This window comes from Trichoplusia ni, unplaced genomic scaffold (genome assembly GCF_003590095.1).
Source record: "Trichoplusia ni isolate ovarian cell line Hi5 unplaced genomic scaffold, tn1 tig00003418, whole genome shotgun sequence".
NCBI lineage: Eukaryota > Metazoa > Arthropoda > Insecta > Lepidoptera > Noctuidae > Trichoplusia > Trichoplusia ni.
Genome location: NW_020800389.1, coordinates 1 through 23,069, shown reverse-complemented (window position 1 = coordinate 23,069; position 23,069 = coordinate 1). Strand labels below are relative to the sequence as shown.

The 23,069-nt window shown below is 35.7% G+C and overlaps 1 protein-coding gene and 1 pseudogene across 1 annotated transcript; one reads left to right on the top strand and one right to left on the bottom strand.

Moving 5' to 3' along the window:
* Positions 1-486: 486 nt before the first annotated feature.
* LOC113507876 (E3 ubiquitin-protein ligase NRDP1-like) lies at positions 487-4,906 on the bottom strand. Its single transcript, XM_026890796.1, has 7 exons — positions 4,640-4,906; positions 4,419-4,561; positions 4,016-4,098; positions 2,343-2,548; positions 1,479-1,634; positions 1,156-1,286; positions 487-1,067 (listed from the first exon to the last, which is right to left on the bottom strand). Exons 1-7 carry the CDS (start codon positions 4,727-4,729, stop codon positions 929-931), a joined length of 948 nt encoding a protein of 315 aa, XP_026746597.1. The 5' UTR covers positions 4,730-4,906; the 3' UTR covers positions 487-928.
* Positions 4,907-5,324: 418 nt separating this feature from the next.
* On the top strand, positions 5,325-22,054 carry LOC113507875 (annotated as a pseudogene).
* Positions 22,055-23,069: the final 1,015 nt, after the last annotated feature.

Sequence of the window (23,069 nt, the reverse complement as noted above, 5' to 3'; positions counted from 1 at the left end):
CAATTAGTGATCATTAGGTATATTTATTTAAAGATTGAGCTAAATACATAACATAGGTTACCAATTAAAAAGTAATGGAAATAATATAATGAAGTTAAAGTAGGTACCTTATAAAATGAAGCTTTAAATAAGACGAAAGCAATATAAAAAAAAATTGACACACTATTTTTAAACATAACACAGCATTCAATCACTAATTCCATACAAAAAAAAACTTATAAAAACTATAATTAATGTATAATATTAAGTAATACTTAAATTTTGAATTTCATAACATTGAATCAACTTATAAAATTTTAGTAAACTATTTGTATAATTTCTTCTCTATTCGGAATGTTTAGCAATCCAATGTTATTTATACTAGAAAACTCACATAATTCGTAACTAACAATGTTCCAACATTTTGTCATTTGTAAATTATTGTACAATAATCATTGGTCTTAATCTTGCCAGAAGAAATACTTTTTTTATTTCGAAAATATTTTATGGCGCACAACTTATTGCAAAGTAGTGTAATTTTAGTTGTTTTTGTTATAACTATGATGCATATTGGCAGCATTACTTGCCGAGGTCGCTCAGAGATCAAGGTCGGCGTCTTCACTGCCGCTTGTTATACTTCGAGTGCGGCGACCTTGACAGCATGTAGTAGAATGCGGAGGCACTGAGTGGACGGATGATAATAATTGTACATATCCTTGTGGCCTGACTTAGCCAAGCTAGAGCGACCTGATATCACATCCTTAAAGCACATGAGTTCTAAACTAGTCCCATTGATAAGGGTCATTAGCTAAATTTATTGTTTCCTATGTAAGACGATCACACAGAGTGCTTTCAATTCCTCAATACCCCCGCATCCGCACACAATATGTACATGTTTGAGAGCATGTTTGTCACTTGTACACCGACAGCGTCCGTGCTTGGTCGTGCGCTACTCTATCCCGTGCGCGAAGATCATGACTAGGCCGGGCTCCACCATCATATGCTCGTCGACGTGGGTGTTGTCGCAATGTAGGACGAGAACCGCTTGCTTGCCTGGCACTCTTTTACAAACATATTTTTCGTATAATCTGTTAAAAAAAAATTGAAAAAAACGTTACCATTTGAATTATAGACATTTAGCCAATGATAATTTGCGAATAAATATGTTAGCTCTACCTTCTATTATTTTGCCGAGTTTCAAGTGAGGATAGACCAGGTGGCCATCGTCTTTCATGACAATTTTCCATAAGGTCATCTATTATGTGAGGTGGGCAGCCTGATTCTGATAAACTTCGTTTGATCATCATCTGTAAATAAAATAAGAAATACAATCTAAAAATAGAATCTGAACATGTAGAAGTAAAGTAAAAGAAGGAAGTCTGTAGGATGGCGTGCAGAGCAGCAGTGAGCAATTTACGTAGTATCAGTTTAATCCAATTTCCATGTATTCTTCCATATCCACAAATGGCAGAAATTCACATTTCATTCATAGCAAGTACCTGTAAAACGTCGTCGGGAGTGGAGATCATGCCGCCCCAGCGCGTGACCCTGGCCCGCGCGAGTGAGTTGGCCCAGCGGACCACCTCCTCGCGCTCCATCTGGTCCGCCAGCGCGCGCATCGACGGGTTCGACAGACGCATCGCACGCATGAACTCCTGTAGAGTAATTATTTTTAAGCGGTTATATGAATAATTTGAAAGGAACTGAACTGGGAATCACCTAAATAAATATGTAGTAAAAATAATCAATTTGATTAACAGGACTACAATATTATAAAGCTAAAAAAAATGTTTATCTGAATCTCAAGAACTACTACAAATTTTTGTTGATATTGCTTGTTATTGGCACTTATTAATCTTAGGTGCGTATCTAGTTGCACATAGCAATTTTGGTTAGCATAGCACATGCTAACCAAAATAAAGTGGTAGTAGGCATAGTGACCTGCTGATCATATAAAAACTTATAAGCTACGTATGTTTCCAATCTACAACTTATTTTGGATATTTCATTGAAATGAAACTATTTTTACGGATTTTATCGCGGTTTAATTTTAGATTTTAGTTCCCGACGTTTCGAAACCTTTGCAGGTATCATTAATGAGATAAAAATAGAAAATATGAAACTTTTGTTTAAAAAGTCGACTAAAAGCGATCGACAGTTTTAACAAGCAATCAAATCTGATGTAAAAACACACCATGATTCACAACAAATATTGTGGATGTGTGATCCACAATATTTGTCCTACACAGGGTTCGTACCCGCGACACGTCACTCACTGTCACATTTGGTTTTGTGTAGTGACCCGAATACCACTTGGCAACATAATAATAATATATGCAGTATTATTAAGCACTCATACATACTTTTAATAAGGCCAGTTCCCGTTTATGTTCATTTATCACAAGTCGTTGCTCTGCTAGTTCCTGTTCATAATCATTTAGTTTCCCTTGGTGCGTGGCGATGAGCGCGCGAAGCTCTCGCACGCAGTTGTGTTCGGCTAACTCATCCTTAGGTATCACGAGACCGCAACCCGCTTCACATGGCATTGGCCTTTTGGGATTAAATTCACCTGAAAAAAGAAATGATTTTATTATAACAAAGTATATCAATCAGGCAGACACTATCGAAATGTTTACCGTAACATGAAATAGCAGGAAACGTCATAAATTAATTACTCTTTAAACATAGGTAGTTATCAAAATTTACCTGAGTACATATTAATGGTTGAATATGCACTAATAACACTTCGTATAACCTATATGGTGTGCAATAAAGACTGTTTAACTGGCAATAATGCAAATGGCAAAACTCAAGAAACTCAAAAATATAGAAAAACTAGCAATGAGTAATAAAAATATTGTGTTTTTCTCTATCTTATCCCATAATTACTACTTAGCTTTAGCAAGATAGGATCAATTCACTAATTACGAAAATGCTCATATTAGAAATGAAAAACTTTACACCTTTTTATTCCATTTTAGAACATTAGAAAACATGTTTCTGTTCACAAACCATACAACAATATTGTACAATCATTTTAATTTAAAGCTAAAACTTTTAACATCACACTATCCTATATTAATAGCATTCAGCAAAATATTGAAGCTTGTTATGTATCTCTTTTTTACTTTTAACTTTCCTGTTCAATAGCACTAACATTAATAATTATTAATATCTGATATATGTAGGTAGTATACTATAATGTACATAGAAAATAAGTTCCCTCACTACTCTTTTGTCTTGAAGGGAAATTATAACTGAAATTACTATGCCATACATAAATCATAACTCTTTATAATTTTGCTTTAATCCCTACTAATATTATAAATGCGAAAGTAACTCTGGTCTGTCTGTCGTTACGCTTCACGTCAAAACCACTGAACTGATTTTAATCAAATTTGGTGGATATAGAGTTGACCTTGAGAAAGAACATAGGATAGTTTTTATCCCGGACTTTTGAAGACTTCTCTTGGAAACGCGATATAACCGACATCGACGCGGGCGAAAAGCTAGTACATAATAATCTCAGTTAAATTTCTGATATTTATTTGAGGGAGACAGGGGTAAGAAACAAAACCACATTAAGGAAATATAAAAAAGTAAATAAAATGAGAACACAATGAAATATTTGTCTTCAAGGAAATAAAAATAATGTTATCTATGAATTGCTTGTGGAAACAATCAAATTCTTTAAGGGAGTCCTCTTCATAAAGATAAAATAATGTATTTGGGAATTAACATGGTATAGAAAAAAACAAAAATCAATTCATTCTTTTCTATATGAAATCTGGATCTAGCCCTTTAATTTTATTTTATTACAAGATTTTACCAGTTTTAATATACCTGTTTTAGGTATTTCTCACAAAAGGATTATTGAACAATTAACCAACTAATTCTCATAATTTCTTACAGGAAATATCCTGAACAACAATATTAGATCTTTAGTTATTATGAGTCATTTAATTTCTTATTAATTTGATTTTGATGTAAAAATGTTTGAAGCTTAGCTGTATATTGTATAAAAACATAAACATACATTCAACTAAGTGTGACGCCAGCGAGTCCAGTTTTAGGACAGTGTTGCAGCCATGCAGTGCGTTGTCACAACTTGTACACAGTCTGTAATGTAAACATAGCATTGACACACATTATGAATGACACCATTTTATGATAATAACTAAATAATGAATCAAGTGTTTAATAACACTAAGTATTCAAGTAGTTACATCTTTTATCCAATAGAGATTACTCAACAATAATGTTTTGCTTTCCAAACATAATACTATCATTATTTTAAGTGATACAATCAATTTTACAGAATCAATTATCTTGCTGTTGCAACACAAATTTAATAAACCAACAAGATATCAATTATATAAGCCCTTGCTAAACCATTAATGTGTGACCTAGAAACCGTGACTTGTTTGTGACATATTCACCTTGATAATAAGTTGCGTAGTATTCTGGGAACAGGCCTGAGCTGGCTGGCGGTGACAGCTTGCCGGTCCACGGGGCAGGTGGGCTGGCGACTGATCCACTCCGTGATACAAGCACGACAAAACGCGTGCTCGCAAGCAGGAGCCTGGAAATGCAAACACACCCATTTGAAACTACACGCTTACACGCACTTCATGCGACAAACATAAAAACGATCACAAACCTGAAGAGGGTCCTCTAAAACCCCTGAACAAATAGGACAAATGAGTTCTTCATCAACGTCACCTTTGAATCTTTTGATATCAAATCCCATGTTTGTTATTTTCACACAGGATTGACAAACATTAGTCCGGTGTATTCTTCCGTGGAATTCAGACTATTTATCAAACTGCAATTGAAGGAAATTACAATAAACAAATAATAAAGTTAGCACAGTTTGCTTTGCTTTCCTTCCATTCCAAATGATGATCACCTTACCACAGACTGACAGTAATGTTTATATTTTATAGATAATAAATCATCAGTGAAATGTCAAAAAAATCTACCAATTTAGTCGAATTACTCGACTAACGCAGAATATACAAATTTTTACTCGAGGAAAAACTACACTCCGCTGCCTTTGCTAGAAGTCTGGGTTGCAATATTACATTTTGAAACTATCCTTTTGTAAGGCTTGAAACATAATTCAAAATTACATCATTCTTAAATATTGTGTCACTGATATTATAATTTTTTACATTTATTTATTGTAAGTCAGGGAATTTTCAAATACACCTTACAAACATCATCTGGATCAATAATTTGGCAACATTGTAACTTTTCCTGCCATTTGCCAACATATCTGCCTATCTTTTTTTCTGCCATTATGTGCCATTGTAAAATGGATCTGGTTATGGGGTGCTGATAAAACACAGTTTTTCTTCTTATTTATATAGAAAATTCACAAAATTAGTCTTCAAAATGAGCGTCTTTAAGTCAGCTATGGGCTATTTTAGCTCAGGAGGCGCAAACGGTGGTAGTGATAATGATTTTGTTGGCCAATTTGTTGAAATTGGGAATATGAAATTGAGAGTTAAAAAGGTGATAGCAGAAGGTAAGTCAATACTTAATTATTATAAATTTTTCATGCCGCGTCCTTAGTTACAGAAAAAGTGATAACTAATGTTTACATTTTTCGTGTGGGTCGACGCAGTCCACGTACTAACGTCACAGAAATTGGGGGGCGGAAGGGTACATTGTCTGACAAAATGTTTAGGGTCGTCGAAGGCATATCCGCTACGACCGTTTTATTAATTTCGTCGAACAATGAGCGTAATGTTAAGGAGTAAAAGTTTTAAAAGTTTAACATTTCCCAAAAAATGATTTTAAATGTAACAAATTAGCACACAGCCCCTTGATTGTGCTATTATCACCTATATTTGCTTTATTTATTGAGTGATAAAATATGCTAAAGCCATATTTTATGTAATTTATTCAAAAAATCTTATAATGAAACATACTGATAGTATTATCAGTGATTCAAATCCTTTCAAATTCATGGAATCACAGGTGTTGTGTTCAATTTATTGTAACAAGTTCACATTGTTGTTAGCATGACCTAAAACCCATGGTGACACTTCCTGTTTCAGTTGTTATAATTACCATATATTTTCCAATAGGATTTCTATAAGGAACTGCCTAATGTAGTATCATGAACACATTAATTTGTACGTAAATAATATGTTGGATGTTTATCAAGCTGTAAGGTGTAAACAACAATGCTATTGAGCCTTTTCTATTGCAGGTGGCTTTGCTTTTGTGTTTGTTGCTCAAGATGTGTCCAGTGGCACCGAGTATGCCTTGAAAAGGCTCATGGCAGCGGACGAGCAAGCAAACAAAAATATTATTCAAGAAATTAGCATATTAAAAAAATTGTCAGGGCACCCAAACATAATTAAATACATAGCAGCATCTTTTATTGATAAGGCGAAAACATCACATGGCATGGGAGAGTATCTGTTGTTGACGGACTTGTGCAGTGGTGGAAGCCTGATGGAGGCCCTCCAGAACCGAGGGCAGGCCTTCCCCCTCCCTACCATACTTAGGGTGTTCTACCAAACATGCCGGGCAGTGCAACACATGCACGCACAAGTGCCACCTATTGCTCATCGTGATCTCAAATTAGAAAACTTTTTAATATCAAATGAAGGTACATTCTTGGTCTTACATAATTACTGCATGATTGTGTAGTTTCTATTTTGGTTATAATATGTAATTTGTATATGGAGATTTAATGTTATCATTTTTATAGGTACAATAAAGCTATGTGATTTTGGTTCAGCTACAACTGACATATATTCACCAAATCCATCTTGGAGTGCAAATCAACGAAATATGTTAGAAGAAACTGTAAGTAGACTTGCTTTTTATGCAGTATTGTCTTCATTAAGTGTGCCAGTATTACATAATCCATATTGTTATACTTTTTCAGTTGGCCCAATTTACCACCCCTATGTACAGAGCACCAGAAATGCTAGATACATGGGACAACCGCAAAATAGACCACAGTGTAGATGTGTGGGCACTAGGATGCATCCTCTACACACTGTGCTATATGCAACATCCATTTGAAGATTCTGCTAAACTGGCAATTTTGAATGGAAACTACAATTTAAACCCCAATGATCAACGCTATAAATGTTTTCATGAAATTATAAGTGAGTACTTTAAATATAATGTAGTTTTTGATTTGAATGTTTTTAACTTTCCTATTATTGGAGTGAGATTAGAATTCGGATGTTTGACATAGTTGCCTTTGTTCCCAGGTGGTTGCCTAACAGTTAACCCTGAAGAGCGCCTGTCGATAAGTAGTGTGCTGGAACGATTGGCGGCCATAGCAGAGTCCAATAATGTCAATCTCAAGCAACCACTCAAATTTGAGCGTAAAAAAGTTGAACAATCTGTGGCCACTAGCTCGCCAGGTAATAAGAAGTCAAGTAAATATTACACTACCATATCCTAAGAGAAATGTCGCGGCGCGGCACGTTCAACATTTTGTGATAAATTCGTAAAAGAATCGCCTAAACCGTTTACATTGTGTTGCGAGCGCGCGTATCACTTATTCATGTACCCTACGGACCATCGTTCTGTTCTGTTGCATTAAATACTCGAGCTAAAAATGGTCAAGTATTTTTTGACTTTTTACACTCAAATTTTTATTTTTTTCCATATATTTATTTTGAGTTCCTTAGAAAGGTTATAAAACAAATTGTGAGATTTATTTACATTCCAATGTTGATAATCACCAAAAATTGAACATCACCAAAGGTAAGGCAATGTTGAATAAATTGTTCTCTGAATGAAATAAGGTAGTATAGCATTTATTTGACTTAAAACAAAATTGATTATTTATGTTGCTTCAATGCTGAAATGCGTAAATATGACTTTGGTAAAGTTAGCAATTTATTATATCAAGCATTTCTTTTGTGTATGGAGGCTCAAACTGCATTTACCTAGTGCAATACTAGCCATGGTGTTTCATGAACAGTGAAAGTTAAGAAGCTTTAATTTGATATTTAAGTCCGATAATAAAGGAGACTTGAATGACATCACGGTGACAAATAGGATGGTCACTCAAAATATGAACAAATTTGAAACAATCGTCGCAAATTCCTCTAACATTTTTCTTAAATAATCTTATTACCAAAAAGTCAGTGTGCATTTATGAAATGCATACCTTTTATAGCTAGATAGGATACTTGTCGCTAGTTAGTTATCTTTAATATACTTTAGGTGAAATTACTAAACTGTCTATACATTCCTGTAACTTTATTGGGCTATATTTATATACAATTTCACACCAATTTCTAAACCCCTCTTCTACATTAGGTATATTATTTTTCTATATAGTATAATAATTATGGTTAAATAAATAATATAAATATCCTGTACTGTAGACAATAGTACAGTGGTTATCGAATATAATAATGATATAGTAATGGATATATATTGCTTATATTAACATCGTCGAGTTATCTGTGAACTAACATTGGTTGCGGTAGCGACACGTAGCGGCGACCGGCGACGGGCCCGCCTCGTCAGTCGTCTGGCATTAACGGTATTGGTGGCTTGGTGATGTCGATCTTCGAGCACTTGTCACGTAGATTTATATTTTGGCTCTTATATTTTAAGTTATTTGTGTGTATATAACTAGTCTATTATTTAGATCGGTGTATTCTATTACACTGCTTGTTATCACAACTTCCAATTATATTAATATGTGTTGATACGATCAAATGATATGGTTGAAATCATGGATCAGTCCAAAAACTTACCTGACAATATAAGGAAATGATATGTTAAACTGAGGTACAAGTATTGAATTAGAGTAGATTTATATGATATATAGAATACATTGTTTAACGTTCATAATTTTTGTCATTAGTTAATATCGCAAAAGTCAGTGTTTTTGAACACTATGTCTTAAATACATTTATGTCATTGAATCATTATTTCTGTTGTGCATATTATTATTTAGTCATGTGGGAGCTTAATATAGATAAATAAATGAGTATATTCTTCACAGCCATGGTTTGATTTTTATTTCTAACGCATTTTGAGTGGCACAGATATCGAAGTACTGTCATAGTGGACACTCCGTGATTGGAAAAATGTGGGTATATTGTGTACGTAACATATGCTATGTGTTACTGATCTGATTCACGTTCGCTTTCAACTAACATGATGGTACGCACTGTAGATCTACTGGTTGCACAAGTAGGCACTAAATTGTATTGTCATCATTTGTACATTAATACGAACTAACAAAACTTAATTGTAAAAAAATACTAATTGTTTCTTCATTAACTTGACAACTACTGGATAAATATCTTATGGTTGTTATTATAATTTTAATGTTTGGTCAGCTTTGTGCGCACAGCAATATGGTGCGAGGTATGATTCAGCGAGGATAGACTTTAATAAAGTAATTAAAAATCGTCAGGGTCAAATAATTTATAAAGTTATTTTCATATCTGTCATACGTTAGCTAGGATGCTTATTTTATGATTATACCAGGTTTAGATTAAATATTGAATTTATTATTATATTTATATAACTATAATAATTGTTCAAAATAACAGTAAAACAATATAATTTGTTTCGAATATGGTGCTCAGGTCTTAAATAAAATACATATTAATTAATTGATTGATAAAACATTCATACAATATTTCATGATAGTGTCACTTTAAAGTCATCCATATAATGATGGGGCTAATTACATGAACTCATCAGCTGATTGATACATAGAGTACACTCGCATTATAAATGTTATTTTTCCCACTTGTTTAATATCGTGGTTCGCTAAATAGATCTAGCACGTACGGAGCGTAGGATTGTTGTATGGGCGAGTGATAATTGTATGGAATTGAATGCTGTAGCCTAGCCTCGTGATTTCTCGTCCAGTCGGTTACGACTGTGACTTTTTATACTGGGGAATACTCTAATAACATTCTTGATGTATGGCTTCGTAAGTAAACGACTCCTTGGCTGGTTTCCGTATTTATTCTAATTATAGAAATGGGTGTTAGGGTAACTCGTACATACATTATAAATTAAATTTTTAGTTTAAAATAAATGTCGCCACGCACTTTTTTAAATTTAATTCTTGCATTTAAGTTCTTTTTTTATTACTATACAATGTTCAAACTATTCTAGTCTTAACTATTCGTTCAAAAACTCAGGGTGGTAGAGTTATTACACAGCAAAATATTTTAATTAAATTATGAATAATTACTCCTATTTAAATTACGTGAATATCATTTGACACTTGTATTGCTACTATAGAATATATCATAATAATTGTTTCAAGTATTATTATCTAATCTTAAAGACTTATAAGTAGTTGACAATTGGTAGGCCTAATGGCATGCGATGTATTAAGATTATGTAACTAATTTCATGAATATGAAACAATGTTTTAAACTCCGTTTATTTATGGAACATCTGCCATGCATGTTAGCCTGTTAAACATGGAATCAGTGCTTCTATTTTGTTTCCTTTGAATGGTCATAACACATTGCATGTATCTGTCCGTAGATTCGTAAGTCTCATGCCTCTTGCTATTCAATTGTTTATTTGTACCGCGGAATCTTATCAATACTCGTCTTTGGCGTCAATTCGATATAACATGCAGCAAGTTTGTATAAAGAGATATATTTGCCTTATTATACTGTTAATCAATTTAAAAATAATTGTTTTGAAGGCTTGCTAGCTGAACTCAATTAGCAGTTGCAATTAGCCTGTTTGTTGTAGTTTTGTGCGAGAGGCGTGGGACTTTATCTGTTTAGTATAATCCTGTATGCAATACATATCACGTTTTCTTTTTCATTTTAGGTGTTTTCAACTTTTTCGGGTGCCCAATAGTTTTCTCGTTTAAATGACCCGCTGCGCTAGCATGAACCCTAGCATCGGACACCAATCACACATTGACGCTTGCTAGAACCATTGGATATGCTCGCAATGATGAGTATTCATTGTTTTTATTTATTAATGTTTAACTATATTTAATAATGTTGTTATTGCCTTTAGAATATTTTATTTTTATAAACCAGTACGCTGGCTGTTTATTTTTGGTAGCGATGTACGAATTGAGTGCGAAATTATTTGTTTTGAATACAATTATTATGTATCTAATATGACGGGAAAGTTATGATTTCTGTATACAGTATTTTCTATTATTTGTATAGAACTGTTTTACTGTATTTACAGTTTTTAACGATGACAATAATATGACCCTAGAATCCCTTAGTAAAGGCCAAGGCTTTATGTATTGTAGGTCCGTCCTAAGCTTAGACTTTTATGATAGTACTTATAAATTCCATATACTCCATTATAAACTCCCATTTATCTAGACGTAGTATTCCAGATGTCTGATATATAATCTTAATACATAATTATGTACTTTACCCACTTGCGAGTGACCTAAGAAAATCTTCCACAATATTTCCACATTCCATGGAATAAAAGGTACAAAGGTTTTGACGACCTCCGTGGTCGAGTGGCGTACGCACCGGTTTCAAGGTGTCGCTAGCTCTGAGGTCCCGGGTTCGATCCCCGGTCGGGTCAATGTAAAAATTAACATTTCTACATTGTCTCGGGTCTGGGTGTTTGTGGTACCTTCGTTGTATCTGAATTCCATAACACAAGTGCTTCAGCAACTTACTTTGGGTTCAGAACAATGTATGTGATGTTGTCCGCATTTATTTATTTAAAAAAAAAAAAAAAAAAAAAGGAGATGTCGGTCGATAGTATTAATTAGTTACCATATTTTTATAAAATAAGAAAAAGTAATCTCTTTATATAATAATATCAGAGCTTAGTGTAATGAGAATAATTGGTTGTTTATTAAACTTAGCAGTTCGATATTTTAGATTAAATACCTAAAATATCGAAAGAAGAAAATGTTTGCTTTCAACTTTATCCTGAATGTTAGTCTTCTGATATTAGCAAGCTTTATTTAACCTCGTTACCTCTCTTCAAAGTTGGGCTTAACTTATAAGCTAGCCAAATTGTTACCCTGCCCAAAAGATTTACCCAAATGCTTGTCAAAACTTTCTTCAGGACATAGTAAGTTCTGCGATACAAATGTCTATATAAAACATTTCTATTTTTATGAAATCGTCAAAAATATTGTCTCCGTTGTGCTTGGACTCTTACCTTATACAACAGTATACGCCATCTTATATTTCAGTGATTTTGAGTCTGATATATGTCACAAATCTTTATTTCTGAAGACCTCGCATATATAAAGTCGAAACTGCTCCCATCTGACTCTCCTCTTTTTGCAAAACTGAAAAGAGAGAAGAGAAGAGTTTTATTTTATTAGCAAAATAATGATGTGTAATGCTGTTCATATTTTGTTTTCTTCAAACTCAGCCTCTCTCTTTTGTTTCTCCTGGTGTTGACTTCTTCAACGCCTTAGCTATTTTCCTGTCCATACAAAATATTTTTGGTCGCGAAGTGCAAAATTCTCGGTATCTTATTTAGTAATCTATAAGCCTTCTTTGTAATACAACTGGAGCATTTACTTTCACTAGTAGAATATGTAATAGAGTAACCAATTGTTATTAATCTATTTTTGGTGGCAGTTCTTATTAACTGCCTTTTCTCACGCTATATTTTTTTTCTCGGCGTACAATGGCGCTGATGCTGTAATCCAAAACATTTTTCGAACTAAGACTCACATCTCTGACTAGCATAGTATGTTATTGTTATGTATTCTAAGAGTTTATAACATTTGTTATTTTACATGCCTATGTATGTATAGTATTAATATTGCAAGGTTGTAAAAATATGTAGGTTCTATCGTCTCAAAAAGTTTTTTTCTGTCTTGAATTATGCTTGAGAAATAGTTTGTCCATTATTACGGTACTGCTCATACCTATCTGGGATGTTTTATGAATATGCTATATTTTAAACCAAATCGAACTGCGCTGTGAAAGTATAAATATTTAAAAGACAAATATATTTTGTGTACCACAGAAATAATGATTTTATAAGAGTACCGGCATAATATTATGCCACCAGCTATAGACTTAATACTATGTTATTGAAGGTGCTTTTATTTTATATTCATTTAACATAAACTAAATCAGCGATTGCCCCAAATATGCGTCTAATATAAGCTAAACGTTACTCTCTGAAGTAAATATTTTTAAATGTGCAATGTGACTTTCTAAACTTTCAATATTCCTTAGAATATTTTTACAAGTATTACTATTGTCCTTTTTATGACGGGCCACGTTGGCGCAGTTTTGTATATATCATAAAATCTCTACCAAAATATGACTGGGGCTACATTACTCGTAAATCAAAAAAGGTTTTAGGCCTTCGAAATCAGATCATATTAAAAATGTCTTTCGGATATAGGCAACTAAGAAGCGCTTTCTGATGATTAAACAACCTTGAGTACCCGAGTGTTTGAGTATCGCCCAGTTTTCCCTCGTCCCTAAGTGCTCAATATACAGTAAAATAAATAGGCATAATATTTTTTTATGGCCTTATTAGCCGACGCAGGATTGTTACGTCATGTCTGACGTCACTCTATTTTCCCGTGACTTAACTCGGTTCTTCGTACATTATTGTCTAGTTCTAAGTATAGAATGAAAACGTATGCGTATTTATGGTTAACAATTCTTTACGGTTAATTCCTTCAATACAATGTCTCTATAGCGCGTTACAGCGTGTGGGCGCTGATAAAATTTGATTGATTTAATACTTACTTGAGGCCCCAGTCATAAGTATATGCGGTCGTTTAAAGATAATTTGAGTATCGAAAGTGCGGCAACGTGACCCCGTAAAGGATTCTTTAGGAACTTATTACCAATAGGTAAGTATTTAGTTTATTTTTGTAATATTTTATACTGTCCAACAATATCTATGTTTGTTAAAAATATATTGTTGTGATTTTATTTTTTAAAGATTCTATTGCTGTATTAAAAACCTTTTTTCCTAAAACTTTTTGGTGTAAGTGACATGTGATTTATTTTTTAAACAAGTGATTGGTTTTGTATAACATCCGAATATTTTTTTAGTTAATTTAACAGAGTTAGTGTTTAGACGAGCAATATTTTTGTTACTATTTAGCCGCATAAGTATAAACATGTAAGATATTTAATGTTAGAAATAAATATCAAATAATCTATTATGTTGTTTTTGTAATTATACCATTCATCCTTGTATTGTTCACATTTTGGAAGAATGTTTGACACAAGAACACAGTGTTGTAATTTAACCGAAATTATTGACACACCTTAATGTATTCTATATTTCTCTAAAATTCATCGGTAGCTAAGTACTCAAAACACTCAGATACATGAAATCAAAATAGCCTTTATATTACAACATAACAAGTCTATCAAAACATTGACATGCAAAATGTGCCATAACAACTGTCATGTCCCCCTGTCAAATCTATATTCTAGTTTTTTTTTTCTAGCCGGCAAAGATCCTGTGGCAAATAGCCAAGATGTGCCGAACTCCCGGCCGCCAGAGCCAAGCCGGCCCCCGCCGCCCGCTCGCCCGCCCGCAGCCCCGCACTACCAGCCACCACTGCCGCCTCTGCCGGCTACTGGGGGGCTATTCTCATCTATTAAGGGAGGCGCTGGTAGCTTTCTGAAGAATTTGAAGGATACCTCCTCGAAGGTCATGCAGACTGTGCAGCAGTGAGTTGGTTTTATGTGGTGGCTTAAAAAAATAATTTATTTGATTGGGATAATAAAATAAATCACTTTTTATAAGTCGGTTTTCCTTTGGTTCAAAATATCTAACATATTTTATGTTTAATTTCAGATCCATAGCTAGAACTGATTTGGATATTAGCTACATAACTAGTCGCATAATTGTTATGCCTTATCCATCCGAGGGCCTAGAAAGCGCATACAAGACTAACCACATTGATGATGTCAGGGTAAGCCGTTTCAAATTAAATCATTCCCATTGACGAGTATTTGTGGAGAACAAATAACGTTTGAAATTAATCTCTCGAGCTGATGTACTCGAACTCAACCGCGACTTCACAAGTAATTGTATATGCTAACTCCCAGGCCTACCTCGAGAGTCGTCACCCGGGCGGTAAGTACTGCATCTACAACGCGTGTCGCGGCGGGCGGCTGAGCTTCCCGCGCCACGTGCAGGTGACAGACGCGTGTCGCGCGCTGTGGCCCACGCCCGCGCACCGCGCGCCGCTGCTGGCGCCGCTGTACGCGCTGCTGCAGCATCTGTACCAGCAGCTGGGCAAGGACGAGCGACAGGCCGCTGTTATTACTTGCCCGGTTAGTGACAACCAAAGGCTTAAAACATATGATTTTTATTTAATAGTGATAATAGATAGAGAGGTCTGGAAGCGAGAGAGATAGGCCTCTTCTTCAGGCTATATAAAAAAAAGATAACAATTTGTTAATACGGGAAAAGCTAAATCCTTTAGTGCCCATGTCCCAATCATAACTATATTAAAATTCTTTGAATGAAAATTGAAATCGAATTTGTAGAGAAGGCTATAAAGTGTATAAAAATACTGAAATACACATATTTCAGCCCATATAAACAGTTACTAATGTTTAAATATTTCCAGGATGGCAAACAAATGTCGTGCATATTAGTATGCGGGCTGCTCCTGTACGCGAAGCTAGTCACGGTGCCAGAGGACGCGCTGCAGATGTTCGCGGTGAAGCGCGCGCCCATCAACATGCCGCCCAGCCAGCTGAGATACCTATACTATCTCACTAACATTATTAGGTAAGGAAATAGCCGCAATATGTGGCATTATGGCCACAAAGGTCACAAAGAAGTACAAAATTTGTAGTCGACAGAACGTAGTTGCTATAAATTATCAGTGTCCCATGACATGAGAAGTAGTAGAAAAAGAAAATCATTTCTACACACAGAAGCAATATCAATTAGCAATTAATTGACAGGAGAAATAATAACGTTAAAGTAATGCAAATTCCCCGCCCCGCGATCACGAACCCCATCACAATAAGTGTCACTTTCCCAAAACTTCTAACTACATATTCTATTACAGACCAGAACCAATTCTCCCTCATTTCCGGCCGGTGTCGCTAGTCTCGCTGACCATACAGCCCGTGCCGTTGTTCACGAAGGCGCGCGACGGCTGCCGACCCTACATAGAGATATACAACGAGGATAGAATGTTGCTGTCGACGTTACAGGATTATGATCGGTTGCATCTTTATAGCATGGCTGAAGGCAAGGTGAGTTAATGCACTAATTACTGCGTTCAATTTGATAATGGGGAGTCGCGAATTTATTTTTATGTTCAGTAGATTAAGGGATATGTTGGATATGAATTTGAAAAGCAATGTGTAGTGATAAGTAATTCGTGAACCGTTCCTGGAGTTCAAAACACATTTCTACCATCAAATATTATTATGTTCACATAAAATACGTGTCTAAATTTATTCTTGACATCTTTCTGAAGGACTAGAAACACTTTAAACAAAGCGATTCTGAACTTTAACACATTGCTATTGAAATAATAAAAATACCACCATACCAGCCTATATAAATCCCACTACAGACTGGGCACTTCGATTTCGGAATCCAATATTTTTTCACGATCTTTTCCTCCACTTTTGTCAGTCGTGTCTTAGAATGAGTAAGAAACTTGCTATTGTATGCTACATCAATATACTAACCACAATAACGTGTTGCTAGGTGACCCTCCCGCTGGACACGACGGTGGTGGGTGACGTGGTGGTGAGCGTGTACCACGCGCGGCAGCAGCTCGGCCGCGTGCACTCCGTGCCTGTTCTCTCGCTCAGCTTCCACACCGGGTTCCTGTCTCTCGACCAACACCACATCAAGTTTAACAGGTATGTAGTAAGATGATCATCATAACCTTTGCTAACTATGTTGGTGTCGGTTTCCAGGCTAACCGGATGCAGTTAAGTACCAATGTGTTACAAGGAGCAAATGCCTATCTGACCTCCTCAACCCAGTTACCTGGGCAACGTGACGGTATCATAGGGGGCCCATCTAGTGAGTGGCGAGTCACCGCCTGCCAATTTATTTACATTACCATGTGTAGAGTTACAGGTGTCATAGTTTTCTGGAAAATCCAACTAACTGGTCCACATAACTTATCATAATATAATAGCCTAATTGTTCATACACACATTCTTGCAATAGTTTTGTATCTACTTTGGATTCTTCATGTCCGTTCTCCCATAGAGTGGAGGTGAAAGATCCCTAGTAGATACCCCATCGCATATTAGACTAAAATTCTCAACAAGGCCTCTACATGTTGGACCTGTGTCCCCGTGCAAGCCTTTAAAAAGGACCGGGTCTCTTCACTTGAAGTGATCCCGTGACTATAAAGAGATACAAATAATAATAATAAATCTTTATTGCATTAATTGTGGTTACATTAAAAGGTCTTAATATAAGTTTACAGCTCTGCACAATTTACCTACATAGGCATGCAATAGGGCACTTAGCTTACATAAAATGTTAGCTTTTATGAATTTTAGATATAAAACAACATTAAAATAATAGGCAGTACCAAAAAAAAGATGTTCTTACATTAATATTTCAGCATCCCAGTTTTCATAATTTAGCTTCAAAGTATTCTTTTAAATCATAGAAACAATGTTCAATTAGAAATCTTTTAAGTACATTCTTATAACTCTATAGCTTAAGTGATCTTATTTTACAGGGCAAGTGGATGTAGATATACTAGTAAAATTCATGTTTCTTTTATACATTTTATTATTAGGTTGTGGTATTATTAATTTATCTCTGTTCCGCAATCGTCTATTATATTCTAGAGAGTTTTAATACTTATACCCTTTAGTAAACTTCTTACTATCCGTAACAACTGTCCAGTCATGACTATGAAAGATGTTATTTTCAAAAACAAAAGACATTTTCTTAATTCTCGTAATTGAGGTATTAGATTTAGGTTAACCATTTATTAGGTTTTTATGTATACTTTCTTTAATTATATTTCCTTTTTTTGTAATTTTTTAACGGATTTCCTTTTGGCGGATAACGGATGTTTCAAGATACTTATTTTTTATATGTCGAATTAGATTACAGTGGAGTTTAAAATTTTACAAAAATTCCCCTATTAATGTGGAATATTTAAAAAGTCCATTCTTTACCCATCATACTCCACAACTCTTAAATTCAAATCACAACCTTATTCCACTCAGGTCGGAAATCGACGGCATAGACGAATCCCTCCCCGTGAACGACCACTTCTCGAACAACACTAGCGCCGTCATAAGCCTTGTAGTCCAGAACGGCGAGCGTCGGAAGCCGCGCTCCGACCTCTGGAGGAGGACCACTCGTTCCCGATCAGGACACCCGATGTACTGTTCTCTACTAACTTGGAGAGAGATGAGACTATCGATAACTTTGGTAAGTCTTTTAACTAGTCCAAATATATACTAATAAGTTTGTTTAAGCTTGTAATATCATGCTTAGGAGGTCTTCTTTCAAAATTCTGTCTGTAGGAGAATAATTGAGATTAGATCATTTTCTTGTGTTGAAGTGATTTGGGTTGCTGTTCCGACAAGAGATCGGACGGGAGATATGATTACAGGAATAACGAAAATATTTTTCAACAAATTGATATGGTCTGTAGGCAGTATGACATTTTTTTTAATATCTATATTTTATTACTAAATGACTTTATATTGCATTTACAATTTCTTATATAGTTAACTAATTAATATGCTTTTACTTGTGTAGATATTGTACTAATATAAGACTTATTTCTATATTACATATATGTGTATATAATTACGTGTATTCTTATGCAGCTAATCTCCGCAACAACCCTGGTGCGGCACCAAAATAAGTATGTTGTAGTGTTGTGTGTAGCATTCATGAAAACGTGTCCAAGTCCTTGATACTTCATATAATATCATGACCAGTTTCCTGTTATTTTTCAAAAGCCATAAAACGTGGAATTTTAGCCCTTACTTTTAGCACACTTCAATAGCACTTGTATTTTTAATCGTGGTGTTGCGGCTTTCAACAACCTAAGCACATCCACAATGACACCCAGACTCCAGTTATTTAAATGCCTTGATTAATTATGAACAAAAGCGATTCTTCGATACCTGACGTCTTACGGCCTTCCATAACCGAGTGCTTAAAATTATGCAACCTAGGAGGTTAACTTAAAATCATAAAGTATCGAAGGATTGAGTAATCAAGACGCTGATTGTAATGCACATTTCCCTTCGCAACATATCATCTAAATATTATTTAATATTTTTCGCACTACAGGCGCTATTCATGGCACGTATTTTACAATTTTACTAATACTTTACACATTTTTGTAACCTATCTAAATAACTAAAAAAGCAATGTTCTTGACTTTTACAAAGGACAATTTAGAATACGCTTGATAGGTTGCGAACAATCTGTTTGCACAATAGCTCTGTATTAATCTAATAGTTAAAACTCAATTTTTAACACCCATGTATTTACATACCATATATAGTTATAAATACACGATTAACATTATACACTAATATCACATGATATATACAACAGTGACAGCTGACTACCCTCCGCGGGAAGAGCGTCCGGAGCCAGCCCGGCCCGCCCGCCCTTCACGACCTGCGCCACCTTCCCCCAGCCGCCGCAGCGCCCGCCGCCCCCCTCCACGCCCCCCACCACCGTCGACTTCCTCAACCTCGGCGGAACACCACAGGAACCGAAATCAGAGAAGAAACTCAAGAATGAAGACTCCTTCGATTTCTTCGGGATGATGGAAAAACAATCGGATGATGGATTTGGTGATTTTCTAAGTGGGAAGAAGGCTACTGCTCAGGTGAGTCATGAAGAATGATGTGTGTGTGTGAGACACATGTGTGAATAAGAAAAAAAGCTTTATACTGTCGGGTTATTTCTGTTCATGGAACTTCCATTAGGAGAATTGGAACACTTTTGGTAAACTATTTAGATATGTAAGGAAGGAACTATGCCGTGACGATGTTTTTCATTGGTTGCAGCCGTTTGCGACGGAGTCCATATTCGGTGACTTACCTGCTCCCCCCACGGAGCCAGTCGAAGCGAAGGGTAACGTGAATTCGAGCGACCCTCTCAACTTCGACCCTTCGTCTAAACGACCCGCTACCAAAACAAGAGCCAGTGCTTACACCACAGCAGTTGCTCCAAGATGAAGGTAACTGCTGAATTTATAGGGATATTTTTTATAGGTTGTAACATTCGCCTTTCATATTTATTGTACTGTAGTTTACCATCACCTTCATGGTTCTTGGTCCATTGGTATTACTTAGTGTTTCTAACTTACTGTTAACTTGAGTTGGCAAAGTTCAATACCACCAGAACAAATATTCTACAGAGTGCATAGGTTTTTGTTCAAAATCAATAATAGATGTTTTAATCTGCATTTAAGATATTAGAATGTTACACGTTACACACGTTTGCCTAGCTCAAGACCAGAGTGTCTGTGTTTATATAACAAGTGAGGCAATATTCAATAAGTACTTTTCGTCAGTAGTCGTTCACAAAGCGTGCCTCTGGAGCGCGCGCAGCCGGCCCCGCAGCGCAAGGACCCGTTCGCGGAGCTGGGCGTGGTGGGCGGCGGCAGTGCGGGCAGTGCGGGCAGTGCGGGCAGCTCGCTGAGCGCGGCCGCCAGCGCCGCCGCCAGCGCCGCCACCACGCCGCGCGCCTCGCCCGCGCACACGCCCGCACACCGCGCGCAAGCCGGACAGCCCGACTACAAGTAATACATCTACTGCGAATACTTTCAACCTGACTATATTCAGCTCCGTATCACGTGTTAGTGATACACTTGTAGGTTAAAAGTGTTTTGATTAAAAGTGCTATTATATCATAGGGAATAATCGCACATAAAATAGCAGACTGTCTGACTCAAATGTTATAGAATGAATCTGTTTTACTCTCTTCTGTTGATCTCTATCTCAAACTTGTGACCATCATATCCATATAATTATATTCTACGGTACCTCAGCCCTTTAAAAATAGTAATTAGACAATCTATAATTTTATTATTAGAATTAGATCACTAGAATCAATGCTTATCAAATCCTCCATTAACATATACCTATTTTCCAGTCGCTCCCACTTCGAGCCAGCCAAGACTCCGGCGGACGACAAGGCTAAGAAGCCGATGGACGTATTCGGCGACCTCCTCGGCAGTCAGGGCTACGACTTCGCCTCCAAGAAGGACACTGGCCCCAAAACTATGAACGCCATGAGGAAAGAGGAAATGGTTAGGGATATGGACCCGGAGAAATTGAAGATAAATGATTGGGTAAGTTCTAAGGCTCTTATTACTTGGTATATTAAAAATTGAATGTGTAAAAAAGGAAGGATGACAATGTACTTACAGTGGTACCTTTCACTATATTTTCCCTAATATTAATTGTTTTTTCCAGACGGAGGGCAAAAAGGCAAATATCCGCGCTCTCCTCTGTTCACTACACACAGTGGTGTGGGAGGACTGTCGCTGGGCGCGCTGTGATATGTCGCAACTGGTATCGCCCGCTGATGTCAAGCGCGCGTATAGGAAAGCCTGCCTAGCTGTTCATCCTGACAAGGTAATTATCAACAAACGACATTGAGCCACAAACTAAATGATGGTCGTATTTGTAATTCGCTAGAAGAAGGACTTCTTCTTCATACATAAACAATATAGGTACACATACGGCCGTGATAACCGGCGCTTCATGACACGTGACATTTTAATACAAATTTCCACTTGCCTGAGACATCTGGACGCTTAACTTTTGTTCATTTTTGTTTCCAATTATAACCAATACGCTACTTAAACTCTTTTTATTTCCAGCAAATGGGCACACCCAACGAGAACATAGCTAAAATGATATTTATGGAACTAAACAACGCGTGGAGTGATTTCGAGAACGACGCTAAGCAGCAGAACTTGTTCCAATCCTAATTACTTCAGTGCCACTATAATATTTGAAAACACAAGAGTAGTAAGCAAATGGAGTGTAAGAATGATCACTCAGCTTTCTTCCCTTAGATCTTAGATCCGAACTACAACATAACGGTATCTAATACGACATTATGTATTTCTATCAGTTTGCACAAGTATATACTACTTTAGCCACTCTTGTAGTTTAATTCAGAATTGAAAACTAATCAAATCTTCAGTATACTCCATTTATTCACTAATCAGTGGTCAAAAAGGCACACCCAGTACGTTAGTAGCAAATATATGTTTATTTAGATAGACCATTCTACCAGCGTGTATTCAAAAAGCAAGTTGGGTATTTAAAAATCTAAATGCTTGGTTATGTCTTAACGCTAGAATTTCGTGAGAAATCTGTATGTAAGGAATATAATATTAGAATTGTGATAAATTCCTAATAGTTTATTTAATCAGATGTTTAAATATGTGGATATGCGTCTAATAATGGTGTTTGGATATAGCCCCAATATAACAACCTTTACACAGTTTTGTTTTAATAATAATACTCCTTTGTAAATTCTGCCAAAAATGTTAGGTTTTCATTGAAACTATAAGTAAATTTTAATGAAATATTATCAGTATTTCCCAATAAAGTCAGTCATACGCGGAATGCTCGAGGAATAGAACGCTCTGCACAACAGTGCAAATGCTTTTTTTCTTTGATAATTAGTTTTTCCAAACAATTGAAAGTGACTTCGGCTTCGATTCGTCAATGAAACTGTTAAGGTTGACTTCAAGAGTAACTTGTATGGACATGGACAGCTATGTTAATTTTAGTACCATCTATATTATAGATACATTCTTATACAGTAAAATTTATTATGTCTAACAAGAAATCCAAACATTCATTTACGTTCAAGAACTGCTTAGATTTATAATAAGAATACATTATAAATTAAGTTTAATTAATTGACTTCAATATTAAACATACTTGTGGCAGCAAAACTTTATATTTCTTTCGGCTAAATAGTTACATAGTCTTCCGAGGGCATTTTTCTTTAAACATAGTTATCTCTTACAATAGAATAGTTATCTCTTACAATCAATACCGGTGCAATAGACGTGATAATCTATAGAATTTGGATATAACCTGAAAACAACGACGGAGAGCTTGTTTCGGATAAAACCATTGTACATTACAAAACTTTGATTT